This window comes from Myotis lucifugus, unplaced genomic scaffold (genome assembly GCF_000147115.1).
Source record: "Myotis lucifugus unplaced genomic scaffold, Myoluc2.0 scaffold_2, whole genome shotgun sequence".
Lineage (NCBI taxonomy): Eukaryota > Metazoa > Chordata > Mammalia > Chiroptera > Vespertilionidae > Myotis > Myotis lucifugus.
The window spans coordinates 8,404,622-8,424,220 of NW_005871050.1; the positions used below are offsets into that span (position 1 = coordinate 8,404,622).

At 38.9% G+C, this 19,599-nt stretch overlaps 1 protein-coding gene across 4 annotated transcripts in view; it reads left to right on the forward strand.

The window, feature by feature from the left end:
* Nucleotides 1-19,599, forward strand: part of ENOX2 (ecto-NOX disulfide-thiol exchanger 2) — a 292,266-nt gene that overhangs the window by 222,352 nt on the left and 50,315 nt on the right. For all 4 annotated transcript variants that reach the window (XM_023757943.1, XM_023757939.1, XM_006082096.3 and 1 more), the window contains 2 exons: nt 8,209-8,364; nt 17,502-17,708. In XM_023757943.1, coding sequence (XP_023613711.1) covers nt 8,209-8,364; nt 17,502-17,708 — 363 coding nt within the window. The remainder of the gene's footprint in view (nt 1-8,208; nt 8,365-17,501; nt 17,709-19,599) is intronic.

Here is a 19,599-nt window from a genome sequence, read left to right on the forward strand (position 1 = left end):
CAGTCTAGGACCTTGCTATTCAAAATGTGCTCTGCATAACCTGGGAGTTGTTGAGAATCCAGAATCTCAGGCCCCAGCCCAGACATACTGACTCAGAAGCTGCATTTTGACATATTCGCCAGATTATTCATAAGCACAGAAAAGCTGAGAAACAGGTCTAGAGTGATACCACTTTGTTGTGCCATTTGGTTATATAGTTAGCAACTCCCATCCCCCAAAAAATAACTTCACAATTCCAGACTAGATAATGAATTCTTGTAGGTTATAATGAGGGTAAGGTAGGATAGGCAACAATGATACATAATAATCTTCATAATAAATTAAGAAACATGATTACATTGAAAGCTTGAAACAGGTATAAAAGCAGCCAAACATAAAGAAAAAATATGTGCAAGAGAAATGGGTGGAGAAATAAAAGGAGCTTGGATTCTATATGTAGCAGAGGCAAAGAACTGTTTCATCAAACTATAATTCATACCATGAGCTGTAGGTGACTACCCCCCTTTGTTAATATCTTGTTTTCTTAAGGACTATGAAGAAATGGCTTCTCAGCGTACCCTTCAACCTTGTGATCCAGTGACCTTTGAGTTATGCTTCAGGAAAACTTACTGACTTCTTGAAAACCTGGTCTTAGAAATATTGATATTTAGTTCAGTAGTGTCCTTCTTGTCTTAAAAGTACATGTGGCAATATAGCTAGACTAGACTGAGACATACTTTGTAAAGCCACACATAAAATCACTTGAGGTATGTGCGAACTGATTTTTCTCCTCTCTGTATTATTTTAGGAAGACAGTTTTACCAAGATTAGAACATGGGCTCTGAATCTATACTGTGTAGGTTCAAGTAAATCCCTGCTTTGCCTTTAAGTAGCTGTGTAACTTTTAGAAGTTACCTCTCTATGTCTGTTTCCTTATCTATAAAATAGAGATAATAATAGCCCCTTTGTCACAGTGTTGTTATGAGGATTAATGAGTTAATACATGTAAAGTCTTAGAATGATGTCTGGCTCACAGTAGTCTCTCAATGAATTTGTCTATGTTTTAAGTTCACATGTGATATATAGCTCACAAAAAGTTGAATTATGGCTCATTTGTATTCTTAATAACAGTAAAGTATAATGAATGCAGCAGTGCATTTCCCCCCCCCTGGAGAAGCACTGGATCACTGGATAATGGCAGGTGAAGAGAACAGTGTATGTCTGACTATTCCCTATAAATGCAGTGGTTTCTAAGAAATGGAAAATTGGCACCATACTCCAATACTGCCTACCTTTCTTCTTGCCAAAGTCTAGGGAACAGGGTCCCTGCAATCTTTATTAAGTAATGTTTTAACAACTGAACAGGATAAAACATCTCCCCAATTCTCTTCTTACCCATCAAAATTCCTTAAAATGGAAAAAGCTGCAATGAGCCACATGGAATTGTTCCCTGAGGTCACCATTGATGGCCCCGTAATTCAGCTATTTTTCTGTCCCTTGGGAGATTTCCTATTGAACCAGTAGACTTTTGTCATGTCTTCTCTGGCCTATCTGTAATAATAGAAAAATCTTTTGGCCTTGATTAAAACAAATGATAGATAAGCTTCCTTGTCTTCCCCCAGAGCTCAAATCCATATTAACATGGATGCTGAGTCTCTTAGACTCATAGTTGTCATCAGAATAATGTATGGCTTATTATATTCATTGAATGGGGAGCAGAGACAAACCATCTCTAGGGTGTGGTGTGGAGCTTCCTTTCATCGAAAATGGTGTTTTGTACAGCTGCTGTTCAATAAAGTTAATCCACAATGATGGCAGATTAGGAGGTCTCCTCTGGCTACTGGCTTTCTTTCCTGAAAGGATGTTTCCTTTTCCAAGCTAGTCAAATAAGACTAATGTTAGATTTCACATGGAAAGATGCACCAAAAAATGTTAAGCCTTCTGTTTAGGAATCATTGTTCTGCCCATCATACCAGCTAAACCCAAGGATGGACCAATTAAGGGGTACCCTTTGAATATTTTGTGCTGCTTCCTTTATTTTTCCCTCAATTAAAATATCCTTAGCATTCAAATGTGGAGCTTGTGAAGTCCCAGGAGGAAAAGAGTCCCTCATTATGTGTTTCCACTGTATTGACTATGCCTCCTCCATAATGAGAGATGTTGGAAAATAAGGACTTATAGAACTTATTCCCAGAGCAAGACCCTACCCTTCTGTGAGCATTGTACTTCTTAAGAAAGCAGTTCTTTTAAAAAAAACTTATTTTTATTGTTGAAAGTATTATATATGCCCCTTTTTTACCCATTGACCCCCTCCATCCCACACCTGCCCCCTCAAGCCCCAAGGAGATTCATGGTCCAAGCATTCTAGCCTTCATTGTAATGTGAGGTCTTCCATAGTAGTTAATGAGAATTTTGTTTTGTTTTTTTCATCTCTGTGTTCTTAGTCACTAGCACAGAAACAGGCATACAGTAAAATCAAAGTTTGGTTTGGGGAGGAGTGAGAGAATAAGCAAGCATATGAAAATCAAATTCTAGATACAATATTATGAGAACACATAGGAGGGAGTAATTAATTCCAGTGAGTTGTTTTCACAGGCAAAGTGACACTGAGATGACCATTGAAAAACGAGTAGGATTTGACAGGTAGAGATAAGTGTTGGGGGAGGAGAGGGAGATGAGAAAGACATTTAAGGCAGAAATCCTTCTGAATTTAAGAACCAAGTTCATTGTATCAAAATAATGCTGTTAATTACACATGTTCCTTGTCTGTTCATGTAAACAATCCTAGCAAGAACTCTACTTGCTACCATTTAATAGGTACTTTGAATTAATATATATTTTGAAAATAGTAATACTTTGCTGTCCTTTAAAAAAACCTAGTAATTTAGATCAGTCTCTCCCCACCCCCACCGAATTAGTCCAGAGTTTGGTCCATTATAAATTCTTATATTTTTATCTCAAAAATTTTTATTGGGAATAATTACTGAGGGCATACCCAAGCTCAGTTTGCTACCTTGTTACATGAGCCAGGTCCTACCTCAACTTTTCAGCTGGTCTGAAACAAAGGTTTTTATGACCTTCTGGAGAAGCAGGATAGTTGCTGGTAGATTTTGAGTCTCATTGTGCAAAATTTGGAAACTTATGCTCTATTTCCAAAAGGGCTGATGATAAGTCCAAGGTCATCTTGCAGCTCAGCCAAGCTATCCTTAGAAATCTGTGTTCTCTCTTCAGGTTGACTGCCTGAAAAGTCTTTTTAAGGATCTGCATAGAGAGGAGGCAATCAGAACTGTAGTGAGTTAAAATATCTTGATACCCAGGCATAATTTTTAATTTTCCAGTGAATTTTGTAGCAACTATAAAGAAATAGCAATAATGTCTTGGAAATGTATACCTGAGTTGAAATCATAATTTTTATAAAATAGCTCAATTAGATCCTATTCAGAACACTTATTTTAGATTAATCTATGGTTACATTTCAGTGATTTACTGTGAGTGTAAACTACCTCTTGGTGTTCGAAGGCTCTCTGGAATACCAAAAATGTTGGAAATGCCATTATGGACCTGGGAAGACTTGGATGGGGAGGAGTGCAGGCAGAGCTTTTCTGAGGGTGTGGAGGGCCTTCAGGGTCTAGTTCTGAAAAAGCAAAGCAGTGTAATAAATTCATACACACTCAATTAATGGGTAGCAAAATTGCGGATACCATCTCCCACCCCTGCCACAAAATAGGAGGTTGCTCTCTACAAGAAGAAAGCCAGAGTGAACTGGCCTGCCAGAAAATATCAAGGGTTGGGCTACAAAACTAGCCTGTGTGTTATCATTGTCAAGCATCAAAAATGGGCAACCTCTAGGGTCACTAGTGTTTTATAGACATCAGTAACCTTTATACATCTAGTACAGTGTCAATCATCTGGCATTGTTCCAACTGGCCAGTCCACAGATCAATAGTACAATGACAACAATTGCTCAATACAGTGGCTCTAGGGAAATTAATTATATAGAAGTATTTTGTTACTCATCTGCCATGTTTTTGCAGCACATCTGCTTCACCTTATACCTGCAATTAAATTAATTTATTAAAACAATTGTCATAGTACATTGAGTGGCATTGCAGTGGTTAAGAGCATCAGAGTTAGACTAACCTGACTTTGAATCCTTGGTCTGCCCCTTACTGTCTGTGAAACCTTGGGCAAGTAACTAAACCCCTCTGAGCCCATGTTTCTTTATCTATAAAATGAAAAAAAGAAAAAGAATACCTAGCTCACAGGTCTTTTGGAGTGAGATTATATAAAATACTTAGCACAATGCTTAGCACCTTGTAAGCACCCAATAAACAATTATATTGATGATACAACATTGCAACTGTTTGCTTGACTTTTTCCAAACTAAACTATGAGGTCAAGGATTTTGTCTTACTCATTTCTCCAAACCCAACACCTGGTAGAGGGTGTGGCATCAAAATATTGAATGGATGGACAAATGGATGACTGAACTGCAGCATAGAAATGACATTTGCCTCCTTTGTAACTCCCTAGCTCAGATGTGTACAGAGAATGGAGGCTGATAATGTTGCCAGGTAACTACTCTAGGCTAAGTACAAGTCGCCAGCCAGCACAAAGACTTAAGGCTACACTGAAACATTACATGATTTTAACTCTGAGGAACTAGCTAGCCCAACTAACACACAGCACTTGCAGCATTTCCAGTAAGCTGGGATTTGGGGAAGTGCATGATTCAGAAAAGGGAGTACAAACCAACATCTTATGACACTGCCACCAATGACTGTACCGAGTCAAGAAAGCATTGTGGAAAGGGTGCTAGAAAAAGAAATGGTAAAAGCAAAACAGAACAGGGTATTTATTGTGATTTGAAGGAATACATCTTGGCCTTTTCCACAACATTTTATAAAGTGATTTCAAATCTCCTTCAGAAGATTAAATTCCTAACATAAGTGGTAGTACTAAGTACTTGCTGATAGTACTCCTCAAGCCAGGTCAGAGACCTGGAAAAGGAAGAGAATTTCTCTGGTGTTCTGTTCCCAAGGTGTTTTAAATTGTTGGACTACTTTGATTTCTCAGGTTCTTTCAATGCTTATAAAAGACCCATGATTTTAAATGGTTATTTTCTTAGTTGGCATTGGAAATTCACGTATCCTTTGCTGCTTAATGGTTGAAAATAAAGAAAAGAAGTAATGTGTTAGGAACTTTTGTAATGTCATATACAACTTGCCCTCTAGCAAGCCCTGCCAGGAAGTGTGGTCTGTGGAACTCTTGGGATATTGAACACAAGGAAGAAAGGGAGTTTATCTACTCTGGCTTTGGCCATATGTCATGAATACATTTGCTTTTAAATGAATTTCATAAAATATTAATGTAATCATACCAAACAGCAGAGGGGTGAGTACATTAGTCGGAAGTTATATTTATCCTGTGTATTTGTTTTTTGTTTGTCTCCATTTATTAGTAGACAGTACATGGAGATAGGCATTTCTTTCTCAGTCAAAGTGGCAGAACTTGTTTAATGAACTGATGTTTCTGTAGTCTGTGGTAAGGTAGAGCTGTGAGTGACAGAGCTATATGAATAACAATGAGGAGGCAGGCAGGACAATAAAAGGAAGACAAACATTTCAGTAGGAGGGAAAAATAGATGGGATTGTTTAGTTGGCACACAATGTAATCTAATCTTTTCCTACTGAAAATTAACAGTTTGTAAATGGGTGAAGTAATGTTAACAGTTTTCCCAAAATCTTATACATAATGAATGAAATTTTCAGCGTTCATATTCCATAGCACAGGAATAGAGTATCGGGGCCTTAAGTTCTCCAAAATGAAAAGGAAGACCTGAACCCCCGTCTCCATTGGCCTAGAGCCTGAAATATGGGCTATCACAAATGTTTGAGGACTGTGGGAATGAATGCCTGGATAAGTGAATTTATTAGTGTATATAGGCATTCTTTGAATGACAAGAAGGAAAGTTACCTATCAGGACTAACACCTATCATGCCAGAAGTTTTCTTATCTGTTCTGTCCTTTTATTCTTTGAGATAAACCTCATTATTTATCCCCACTTTTACAAAAAAAAAGGAAATGGAGGCACACAGATATTAGGAAACCTGCCTCAAGGTCACATAACTAGTATGTGGAGGAAAGTAGGGATATGAGAGCCACAGGGAAGAAGGGAAGGAGTGTGTGTGTACACACATGTATGTGGGGTGAGGTGACATATGAGGGCTAAAAGTAAATTTGTTTTCAGAAAAATAATATTGACTCTTAGAAGAAAATTTTTGCATACCATACATGTCTAGGGTCTTGACCTCTCAGCATGGCAGACATGTGAGTGGATGAGGAATGCCTAAACTCTCTTGGGCTGGCTTGCAATGGGGGATGCCCATGTGTCACCCCCTACCTCCTATCTGCCTAATCACAAGACTCCCTCACATTGGGACCATTGTACCTGAAGTTCTGCTTTTGTAAGAACCACAGATTCTTCCCAATGCTTAGATCTACTTCCTTCAAAATCTTAGCAAGGCACCCAGGGATTCAGAGCCACCTTAGGGTCATGCTTACAGGCATTGCTCCTCGGACCTGTGTGTTGAGCAGAGTCAGGTTTTTAGGCATGGGACCTACTACTGCTAATGCAACTGCCCCTACACTATGCAATAGTTTGCAGTCCACTGTGCATTCTGTAGCAGAAGGCAGGGTTGAGAGGTGGGACAATAAAGAGGTAAAATGCATGCCCTTCTCGTGAATAACTTGCATTTGGATATAAGACAAAATGTAAACAGTGAAATACCACCTTTAAACCCAGGCAAGTGGGGCCCCTGCCCTGGGCCCACACCTTAGGGGACTTCGTTCTTTAGAATGCCTATCTTGATATTTCCTAAGTCCCCTTCCAATACTGAGCATTGACCAGGCAAGTAGTGCCATCAGGGTAAGTGCCCCAAGTCTAGATCAGGTCCTGTGTGTTTTTTTTTTGTTTTTTGTTTTTTGTTTTTTTATAGCAAGAAGCACCTTTCTTGAAATTTTCTAAGTTCCCCTCCAGTGCCTAGAACTGACCAGGGCTTGCAGTGTCATCTAAGCAAGGAGCCCCAATCTCAAAATGAACCTACATAGACACCAGTTCCCATATCTCCTCTTGGAGGTACTCTCCAACCCTCTATCCAACATTTGTAGTCATCTAGATGCCCCCAAGGAGCCTCAGAATTCATGACTATGGGGTCCTCCCAGAGTCTTGGTTCCAGGAGAGTAGCCTGGCAAGTAAATCACTCCAGCTGCCTGGTATGGTATTTCTTTAATAGTATCACATGAGATTGTGCCAACAGAATAGTGTTGATGCTGTTTTGGAGTGAATCAAATTGTGTATATAGACAGGCCCCACAAAAAATATTTGATTGGGGACCCCCATACATCCCAGGAGCATCTTTGAATGAAACAAAGGATGGTATAAAATAAAATTCAGTGGCAACATGTGTAGAACAAATAGATTTTAGACATAGAGTTAAAAATGAACCAGGATTATCTGGAAATGGTTATTTAAGGAGGTTGGGTCTTAAGCCAGGCCTGTGGGCATGGGTAGAATTTAAGGAGGCTCAAATGATTCCACACAGGGATATCAACATGAAGAAAAGCATATAAAATAGTTCTTTATTGAGCATTTTGTGCTATGCATTATGTTAAGCACATTACATTCATCATTTTATTTAGTCCGCACAACTCCCTATAAGGTAGATAGAATTAACCCTGTTTTGCAAAAGAGGAAATGGAGGTTCAAACTATTCATTCTGCTAAACATATGGTAGAACTAGGACCCAGGTCTGCCTGATCCCCAAAGCTGTGTGCTCTTAACACCTTGCTGTATTGCTGAAAGCCCAGGAGTGTTACAAGGGACAGTAAGAAGCCTTGTGTGAATGGAGCAGAGGGTGTGTGTTGGAAACCTGTGGAAGGCAAGACCAATAGACAAGACACAGTCGTATTATTAAAGGCCTTGGATGTCAAAATGAGATCTAGAGACAAATAGGCACTAAATATAACCAAAAAGCCCCATCCCAAAAGGAAAATGCACAAGTATACTGTAATACAGTATTTAAGACCTGGTACTAATATCATGTTTTCTTAAATATTCTGCCTCTGTGTTAGAGAGATCTTTAGTATGAAGCTTATAAGTTAACATTCTGCGTCCACTTGACTTTTCCTGGTGTCATTTATTGTTCTTTCTTTCTTCTCCTTTTTTAGACTTTGATCCTGCTCTTGGAATGATGACCGGAATTCCACCAATAACTCCAATGATGCCTGGCTTGGGAATAGTACCTCCTCCAATTCCACCAGATATGCCAGTAGTAAAAGAGATCATACACTGTAAAAGCTGCACACTTTTCCCTCCAAATCCAAGTAATATTCTGCTTTTTCTCCACACAAATCATTGTGTTTTCTTGTCTAGGAACACCTTTTTCTTTTTCAAAAGAATATCCAAGGGATTCATAGATGTATGTACAGAAGCTTCACCTAGAAAATTGAAGACAGGAAAATTTTCTCTTACTAGGAAAGGCTGAATTTTATGCTCAGAGCAGTAGATTTCTGTGTGCTGGTGGCAGTACAAATGATAAAGCGTATTTTTAATGTCATCTAGTAAGGGATTCTAGTGTGTTGATACAGAAAGAGGCACCTGACACAAATTGCTCAGCACTGTCATTTGCAGTCTTTCCTTTTCATAACTGACTTACATTCTGATGATGGCAGAAATATAGTGTGTTCTAAGCCTACCTGAGGCACATGAGAATGTAAATTTGGTGCTAAAGATCCTCCACTGCTATGAGCTATTCACACATCACTCAAACTACAGCTATTCAATTGATGGACTGCAGTAGGCAGTGAGGTCAGGTTCAACTTACTGTGAGGGCAAAGAGGAATATTGAGACTGAGTCAAACTACTTGCAGCTATTCAGTCAATGCAGTTCATGTGGAAATGATCTAGATGGCTGTCTTGCCAGTAATTAATAGGTTTCTCTTTAGACTCTTAAAAACATCTTCAAAGATATGGTGGCCATTTTTCAGTTTAAATGTAGCTGCAGTAATAATTGACTCAATCATTTTTCCAGATCTATTTGGGGTTTTATTTACTTTAAATGATCAAAAGCTACATCTTCACATAACCCAAGGCTTCTTAAAGCTTTTCCCACAGTTCTAGTGATACTGGGTGGCCTACTTAAGAGAGCCACCACTATAGTGCTAAGAGGTTAAAATTGTTTGCCAAGGGCCCTGGCTGTTGTGGCTCAGTTGGTTGAGCATTGTCCCGTTCACTAAAAGACTTCCAGTTAGATTCCTGGTCATGTCACATGCCCAGGTTGCAGGCTCTTGCATTGATGTTTCTCCCTCTCTCTCTCCCTTCCTCTCTCTCCAAAAATCAATAAAAATCTTTTCTAAAAAACTGTTTGTTAAGGGACACACTCAAGAGTCTAGGGGTAGGCCATAGATCAAATGAACTTGCCTAACACAATGAACCTTTCACATGTGACTTCAGACAACTATTTTATTTCCCACCTTACATAGGAACCAGTTAATCATGGAATCAGGCCTTGGCAGGGACCCAGATTCTACTTAGTATGGTCTGCTCAGAACTGAGAGGATTTTAGAATCGGTCAGAGTTGGTTGAACAAATCATCTTGACCCTTCTTACTAGTGAAAAATGTCCTTATACCTTCTTCCAATCTTTGAACTTGTCAGCAGGGTATTCCTTCCAGACCAATAAGAAATTTAGGAGTCCAACATCTCAGAGGATTGAATTAGGAGAATAATTAGCATGTCACAGGAGAATTAGGAAATGGAGAATAAGATGGCCCTAGTACACCTTACCTGCCAGCTCATTTGGCCATTTCTGGATTTGTGTTTAGTGCCTCGGTGAATGAGTGGCATTGTTGTACCCTTGTCTCTTACTCTTAGTGCCACTGTCCCAACAAATGGGCAATTGACTTTTTTCCCTTTCTTCTACTTGTTGCTTTTAGAATAGAGAAAGCTGTGCATCCCTGATACTACCTTTTTTTACTTCAAAAGCCATGACTTTAGGCATTACAGTGTTAAAACCTCCTGCTTATATAAAAGTAGAGCCCTACTGGCTTAATCATTCATTTATCACATTACCAGCCTGCAGTAGGCTTCCATAGTCTTAATCAAGTCTAATCTAACAGGATGGCTCATACTCTGTAATGTTTATATTGGGTACAAGGGATTACTTTGCAGTATGTTCAGTTCCTGAATTTCAAAAATAGCACAGATACCTCGTGTATAACACATAAACTTCCTTGTTGAGCCTTTAAATGAATGTAGAAATATATGGCTTAAAGGGGCTCTAACTTTTGATAGTCTCTATCAAAGGAAACAGACAGCTCTCAAACACATTTATACTTTTCCACCTACAGATTTGCCTTCTCACTTCTGAGTTGGAAGGACCACAGAGCAAGAGGGACGCATTTTACCTTCAGGACTCAATCCTTTAGTTCTTCAGGTTTTTTTAAGGATACTGACAGGGCATTTAGTACGAGTAAAGTGGTGGCTTCTGGGAAAAAACATGGCTTTGGTATTGGATTCAAAAAATAACATTTCTGACACTGCTTAATGTAAACTGGTGTTCTGTTTCCTTTTTAGAGCTTGAATTTTGTTTAAAAGGGCACTCAGTTTAATTGGGGAAAATACTAATGCAGAAGCCTAACATAATAGCAAAAGTGCCATTTTTGTTAACAGCCCTCTCAGCAATAAGGTCATGTGATATAGTGGCTGTTTATGAACCCATTTAATCTGATTCTGTCTTGTTGCTTCATTAGAAAGTATCTTTAGCATCAATTCCTTCCCCTCTCTCCCACCTAATACTTTATCCAGGTGCTTGTCACATATACAGAATTCTAAAAGTCCTGGGGTTCCCAGTAACTACAAATTCAGAGTCCAACTTGACTCCAAAAGCCTTTCACTGTTCTGCTTCATGTGACTGTCTTCAATCCATCATTTCTACTTGCCATTTACCCATTCTTTAGCTAAGTTCAACTGCTTCCTGATCTCACACTCCTCTCCAGCCCAAATCCAAGTCTACCCTCTCCTGAAACACTTCCATGTGGAAGGTACCGAAAATAAAACATTAATCATTCATCACTCCAATGCATTTCCATTTAAATATTGTGTGCTAAATCCAATAGATACTTTTTAGTCCTTAAATTCCTTTATCTCTGCTCTATTTAGTGCTAGTGACCCCTTCATCTTTCTTGAAAATTTAGGTCATTTGAAAGTGTAAGACTGAATGAGACAACCAAAGAGATTATATAGATCAAGAAGGAAGACAACCAAACAGAGCACCCTGAGGAATCCCAACATTTCAAAATTTAAAGGAGCAAGAATAGTTTGCTGATGTACATCCCTTAGCAGCAAAGTCCTCAAAAGACTTTTATCTTTTCAATTTATCTCTTCTCTCTTAAGTCTTCTTCATTTATGCTTTTTCTCCACCCCTCTGTCAAAATATCCCTTGTTTAAAGGCACTGGTGACCTACAATACTAAAGCCAGGGGTTAATTCTCAATTCTCTTCCTAACTGACCTAATAGCCATATATGATGCAGTTGATTACTCCTTACTCATTGATACACTTTCTTCACTTGGCTTCCAGGAAAACTATTGGTTCTCCTCCCACCACACTGATTTGTTCTTCGCAGTCTCCTTTGCCTATACCCTTCTGTTCTCCCTGCCTTTTTATCATTGGAGAGAGCATCTGGCTCAGTCCTTGAACCTGTTCTCTAGCTACACTCATACCTTTGATCATCTCATCCAATCTCATGGCTGCAAAACCATCTATATGCCAGTGACCCTAAATTATATGTTTAGCTCAGACCTTGTCTCTGAACCCCAAATTTATATTCAACTGCCTACATATTATCTCCACTTAGATGTCAAATAGACATCTCAACTTAATATGTTCAAAATGAAACTCCTAATCTTCCTCCTCAAACCATTTCCACTAGTATCGTTCTCCATCTCAGATAGTGGCAGCTCCATCCTTTCAGTGGCTCAGGTTAAAACTTAAAGGTCAGCCTTACCTACTTTATTTTCCTCACATACCATATTTAATCTGTTAGAAAACTCTATCAGATCTACCTTCAAATTTATATAGGTAAATCTAGAATTCTACTATCCTCAAAATAACCACTACTATGACCCCGTTTATATATACAACTATACATTTTTCTGGTGTGTTTGTGGAATAGCATGGGGGTCAATATTGTAACAAACTATTGCAATAACCTCCTTATTGTTTTTCTCTTTCACTCTTGCCCCTCACAGTCTATTATCAAGAGATTAAGCAGAGTAGTCCTTTTAAAAGCCTGAGTCAGATCATGCCCCTCCTCTACTCAAAACCTTTTAATAGCTCCCTATTTTACTCATAATAAAAGCTAAAGTCAATTTAATGCATTAGAAGACCCTTTATGATCTGTCCTCCCTCTCTCATAGTATCTCTTTGACTTTGTCTCCTACTACTCTCCTGCCCATCACTCACAGTTACATTTATATTGACCCCCATGCTATTCCACAAACACACCAGGCAATCTTCTATTACGGTGTCTTTGAACTGGCTCTTCCCTCTACCTGAAATACTCTTCCCCTAAATAGCTGCATTACTAACTCACTTTCTTCAAGTATTTGTTCAAATGTCTCTTTGTCAGTGACTCTGACAACCTACTTAAAAATGTAACCCTCCCTACCACACTCCCAATCCTACTTACCCTCTCTATTTTTACGTAACACTTATCGTTTAACAAACTATGTAATTTATAGAATGCAAATTCCACAAAGGTAGATATATTTGTCTGTTTTTCCACTAATGTATTCCTAGCAGTTAGAAAAGTATCTGACATATAGTAGGTGTTCAATAAATATTTCTAGAGTAATGGATGGTTGGATGTATGGATGGGTACAAAAGGCTAGGTCAGAGGTCTAGAAAGAAAACCAAGAGAGCCTCGAGTAATTACCCCACATGCTGACAATTTCCAAATCTATATTTTCAGTCCATATTTCCCTTCTGAGCTTCAGACACATATATCCAACTGACCACTAGACTTTTCTAGGTGAATATACATCAAATGTGCAAAAAATGGTATTATATATTAGTGGACAATCTACCAGGTTAAAATTCAAGAGAATTGTGTTCTCCCAGCTCTGTCACCAAATCTTGGGCTTGTCGTATAACCTCCCTGGGTCTAAGTTTCCTTGTCTGTGAAGTGAGGATACTGTGTTTGATTAACCTAGATACTTCCAAGGTTTCATCTAGATCTAAAAATATGATTCTTAACATTAAAAATGTAGCCACCACAATAATTATTCACCTAAGCAAAAACCCCGAAAAATGTACTAGGAAAAGCAAGAGGAAGTTGGTAGGTAGCACATAGAGCTTTGTACCTTCATTGGAGCAGGCAGTACAGTATACACCCTGAAGTGACACAGTCCTGCTTTCATATCTCAGATATCCACCACTAAATCACCATGAGATCTTGGGTAAGTAACTTAAGCCCTCTGATCTGAACTAGGCAAAATCAGTTCTGGTCTAAAAATGTGATGGGTCAAACTGGAGCTGACTGTGAACCAATCTTCTAAAGATAAATGGTGACTGAGTACCCCATTGTCCTAGAAGCAAAATCCCCTGATTTCCAGAAGTCAGAGATAGAGCAAAAGAAAGCTTTCTGAAACACAGTTACTTCCCCCCCCCCAAGGGTGGCTATCAGAGATTTACTGCATTCTCAATTAGCAGTTTTCATTTAGTGGAATACGAGGGCAGCACCATCTCTCCAGAAAACTCCATTTCGCCAAGAGTTTTTACTCCAGCTGATAGATGTTCTGTATGGATAAGGTTACACTTTGAGTCTGCTGTGAAATAATAGTACATGTGGAATACATAGTGGAATATCACTTTGTATCTGTGTCCCAGCATGTGGGAAAGCACCCAGAAGCCAGGAAAGAGCAATTATTTTCATTTTACCAACTTAAAATAGGCCTACCTCATTCATTTTGGTTTCTAGGAATGGGTTTTATTAAAAAAAATTTGAGGAAGTGGGTAAATTGAGCATTAATAAAGATTTACCAGCCTTCTGATTATTTCCAATCAGTTGGGATTACATTAAAATATATCTGACCCCTGCTGATTGTCTAGGGGGCCTTCTATTTGGGGCTACCTAATAAAATCTACTTAAAGGTTTATAGTATGTAAATTCTGGCAAACCAGTTGAGTGATCTGTGATGCTCCTTTGAAAAGCAAGATGCAAGTAGTTTATAGGTCCTCTATGCTGCTTCTTGCCTCAAATATCAGCAGTGACTCTGATCTTAGTGCTAATTGCCTCACAGCTCAACAAAGTGGGTGCTTAGTTGTAATTAGAATTGTTAGAAGCTCCTCCTTTTCCATTACCAGAAATTATAGTTCTTTATACTCCCAGCTATCTGGAATCTTTTTACATGAAAGTTTTCTTTTCCATCCAGAGTGGTGATTGGGGTCTTACAAGAGCTTATCACATTACCTGATTAATAGCTTAGCACTTGGAATTTGCTCTCCTATGGAGTTATCATTGCTATGCCCAGATCACTGTATTTCAGTGGGATTAGAAAATCAGGGCCAGACAACAAAGTGCTTTGAGCTGTTAATTAAAGAACAAGCACTATCCATTAAGGAAGATAGTACAGCCTGTTGCCTTGCTTGGTGGCATACACCTAAATCTCAGCAAATGCTATCAAAGAGGCTTTCTACATTTACACAATGAAAATAAATAAATCCCCAGCATTCTTGACACTACTCTTAGTAGCCTTTATGCCCATTTACTTAGCAGACAGTCACCACAGAATAATCATAGCATCTAAATAGGTGATGACTTCATCAGAATTTTTATTTTTAAAAATATTTGTTATTGATTTCAGAGAGGGAGAGAGTTAGAAACATCAATGATAAGGGAGAATCATTGATCGACTGCCTCCTGCACGCCCCACACTAGGGATCAAGCCTACAACCTGAGCATGTGCTCTGACTGGAAATTGAACTGTGACCTCCTGGTTCTTAGGTTAACGCTCAATCACTGAGTCAATGCGGGCCAGGCCATCACAGAATTTTTAAATCCCACCAATGTAGTCAAGGAAAAGAGCCTTTGTATTTGCAGTGTTACATGTAACTGCAGCAGCAAACAGACATTCCTTAGAGCCTCTCAACGAATCTAAAGGTAGACCTAACTAAGCAAACTCATTCTATATAATAAAGAGTTAATATGCTAATTAGACCTGACTGTGGAATGACCTTCCAGAACAACAGAATGACCAGTGGGGCGGTGGGGGGGTGGGGGTTGAGATCTGGATAAAGCAAGGAGCTGTGAGTTTAGAAGTCCAGGTCTTAGCTACCACTCTACTCCAGACTTGTAGTAGGTCTTTAGGAAGCCCCAGATTGGTAATTAGGAAACCTGGGTTCTATAATAATAACAACACTATAGTAACTACTATTTTTTGGGAACCTATCAAGTGCTAGGCATTGTACCACATGTAATATAGAAGTAGATTATCAATTATCCTACAATAAACCTTATAAGGTATCCTTATTTTAGAGATGAAAAGTGAGGTCTCAGAGGTTCTCCCATGGTCATACAAACAGTGGGTAATTAAATTAAGGTTTAAATCCAGGTTTGCCTGCTCCAAGTTCATGCTCTTTATCTTTCTATCTAACTTGTTGACCCTGAATGAGTCACTCCACCTCACTCAGCTAAGATTTTTGTTCTGTAATAACATTTTCGACCAAGTCAGTGGTTTTTAATCCTAGCTACTTGTTAGACTTGCCTGAGGAGCTTTAAAAAATAATACACAGGCTGCATTACAGGCTAATTGCATCAGATTCATTAGAGTGGTGCCTAAGCATTTTTGTATGTTTCTTTGTTTGACTCCCAACTTGATTCTAATGTGCTGCCAGAATTGAGAATCACTGGAAGTGTGATACCTAGAATCCTTTCCAGTTCTTAAAAACTAAGAAGCATAAGTCTCAAGAGATTCTGGACTTCATCTTCCCCTTTTGATTAAAACTATAACCTCTCCAGTGTCCATGACTAAGACATTTCAGATTCCTGCTCACTAGGTTATCTTCTTTTTCCCTTTAAATTTCTCATATGGATCAAAAAACCAATACAGTGAGTTCTTAAAATTACTGACGTTTTAAAAACTAACAGAAACTTTGTAAGTTCCCTGGATCTCTCTCCCCTTTTATTGACTCAACAGAGGGAAAGAGAACATCATGAGAGCGTGATTATTCTGAGCCACACTGATAAGACAGACAGCGGTAGCAAAATGACAAAGCTAGAGATGCCGATACCCAAGGAAGCTCCCAAATCACCTGCTTTCTAACTTGGATAAAAGCCAGGTGGGGGCCTGGACCTAATCCACAAGTGAGACTCATTTATTTTTATATGTGAGCTGTAATCACTGGTTGTTGAGCTCTCCAAATCTTGAGCTGGAAGAATTATTGTTAAGAGCTAAGTGGAAAGAACGGATTACACAAAATAAATCCTTGCAGATCCAAAAACAACACTAGAAAAACCCTTGACCATCATGTTTTGTATTGGGGACTGTCAACTGTGGGATTTTGCTTGGAAAATGCTTTGAAACATATAAATAGCAATAAGGAGCTGAAAGATACAACAGGTTTCATATATAAAATGAGTGAGTAGGAAGCCCATTTTTTTTAAAGCAGAGAGAACATCGTCTCATTAAGCAGGTTTATAATGTCTATCTATAGCCAAGTTTATGTCACTTTAATGATTTCCCAGGTGGGTTTACTTTTTCTTCTTTCATAGTTTCCTCTAAATGTTGTATGGTTGGCTCTCGACCTCAGCTCTCTCCATCAAGGAATTTGAGGAAGAGCTCACTGGTATAAAAACAAAACAGAACAAAACAAAAAAACTTAAAAGGATCATTTTTACTCTGGCCGACATTGTCAATCAAATCATTCTGAGATCTATAACTATTTTTGTAAATGTTCACCCCATCATTTTCAAATTAATCCTAGAACAGTTCTTTCAGTAAGGATGAACAGAGAGAATATGGTAACTACAAACTGAATTATTCAAACTCTTGTCTCAGGGACCCTGGTTCTGAGAATTCCTGAAACAAAGAGTTTAAACTAAGTGTTATTTCACCCAAAGAACTGTCTTCTTAATAAAAATTACTGAAAGTCAAGAATAGCTGGTTGTCACAACAAAAGTAAAGAACGTAACTGAAAAGCTCTGCATGGGACAGACAAACAGGTCTGAGTCTATGTCTTGTAGCCATTATGGGCACCAAACCATTGAATAAAATGATTTTCAGGTTCATGCAATCAATTTTCTGTGGAGCAGAGATGAGCACCTTGGAGCTACTTGCTTCTGGCACTTTTCAGCAAAAGTCTGGTGGGGACAGTAAGGCTATCTCTGGGATATGTTAGGTTTCAAAGAGGTCTATCTCAAGGACACATTTTAATTTCAAATGCTTTTTCACTTACATTTAGATCTTCCACCTCCTGCAACCCGAGAACGACCACCAGGATGCAAAACAGTATTTGTGGGTGGCCTGCCTGAAAATGGGACAGAGCAGATCATCGTGGAAGTGTTTGAACAGTGTGGAGAGATCATTGCTATTCGGAAGAGCAAAAAGAATTTTTGTCACATTCGCTTTGCTGAGGAGTACATGGTGGACAAAGCCCTTTATCTTTCTGGTAAGTATTTAGTCATGAGGATTCTGCCTACCAGGCACAATGCAGAGATTGGTGATCAATGTATTTGCATCTGTGGCAACTAAAGTTTGGGCCTAATAGTAATCAGAGAAATAAAATGCATGTTACCATCCAATTTCTTTCTTTAAAGTTTTTTTTTTAGTACTTCTCAGTTTTCTATGGGATAACTCTAAACTACTTACTTGTAGCATCTAAAGGCCTTTATCTGTTTTTACCTCTCAGTGTTATCTCCCAATCCCCTCACACACGTCCCAACAACACTAGAATGTGCCGTGGTGTTTTATATCTTTTCCTCTGACTAGAATTAACTTTTCCACACACCCCACCCACCCATCATACACACATCTTCACACCCTAAAACTCCAGCTCAAGCATAACCTCTTCTGGAAAGCTTTCTCTAACTTCTCTCCCCACTCTGCCCCAAGCTGGTTTGGGCACCCTTCCTCAATGATTCCACAGCACCCACTGCTTTCTCCAAACATGACATCTATATCACCATGCTAGAACTGTCTCTTTCTACATCTGTATCCCAAACCAGAGTGTGAACTCCTTGGGGGGAAAGGACTGTGTCTTATTTAACTTTGAATCCACAGAATCTAGCACATAGCCTGGAACAAAAATAGATGCTCAAAATTACCTATGGAAGTCAGTTAGTTATTGAATACTTGCTGACTGCTGGGCAGAATAGTAGGTTGCTGAGTATACAGCAAAGACCAAGGAGAGAGAGAGAGAGAGAGAGAGAGAGAGAGAGAGAGAGAGAGAGGAGAGAGAAGAGAGAAGAAGAGAGAGAGAGAAGAAGAGAGAAGAGAGGGAGAACGAGAGGGAGAACGAGAAAGAATCAAGAAAGGTAGCATTTTTTTAGAGTATATTTTTTTCATTGGTTTTTAGAGAGAATGGAAGGGAGAGACAGAGAGAGAGAAACATCTATGTGAGAGAGACACATTGATTGGTTGCCTCCCGCACAAGCCCCAACCAGGGCCAGGGATGGAGTCTGCAACTGAGGTACATGCCCTTGACCGGAATTGAACATAGGACTCTTCAGTCTGCAGGCCGATGCTCCATCCACTGAGCCAAACCGACCAGGGCAAGAAAGAAAGGTAACATTTAGACCAAGTCTTTGTCAAAGAGAAACATTTGGATGTAAGCAATGGGGCATAGATACAGCATGAACAAAGGTACAAAGGTGGTAAGTTTTGGTGAACATTCAAGGAAACAATGAGTAGTGGTTTGTGTATTGAGTAGACATGAAAGGAGGAGGAAAAACATCAGTTGTTAGCACACTTTGAATGAGTTAGTTGAGTCTTTATTCATCGGGTAATAGCGATTGTTGAAAATTTTTGAACAAGGAATACGATTGTTTCTGAAAGATTAATCTGGCAGCTCTGTATAAAAATGAATTAGAGGAGAGAAGAGAAAAGAGGCGAGGAGGTCAGTAGACTCCTGTTGCAATAGGCCAGGGAAAATGTAATCAGGGTTTGAAAAAGTAGGACTGGTAACATGGGAAAAAAGAGGAGACAGATGTGGAATACTCTGATTAAATTTTCTAGGTGCTATCAAATCTAACTGCTGAAGAATCGACAGCACTTAGCAATGATAGAAGAGCATCCCACAATAGACTATTTTGATTAGAACTTAAAGGTTTTGAAAAGCCCTGACCAGTTGTACATAAAAGACAACATGCTGCTCAGAAGGCATCCATCTATATGTCATTGAAATCAACTCTCTGGTAATCTCAAAACTGCCAAGGAAAAGGGAATTGCAATCAGTGATGTGAAAACAACTAAATTTTTCCATTTAAATAAAAGTTCACAAGTGCTAGGAATTGGATGGATGTTCTCCAACGTTGTAAAAAGAAAAAAAGGGGTGGGGTTAA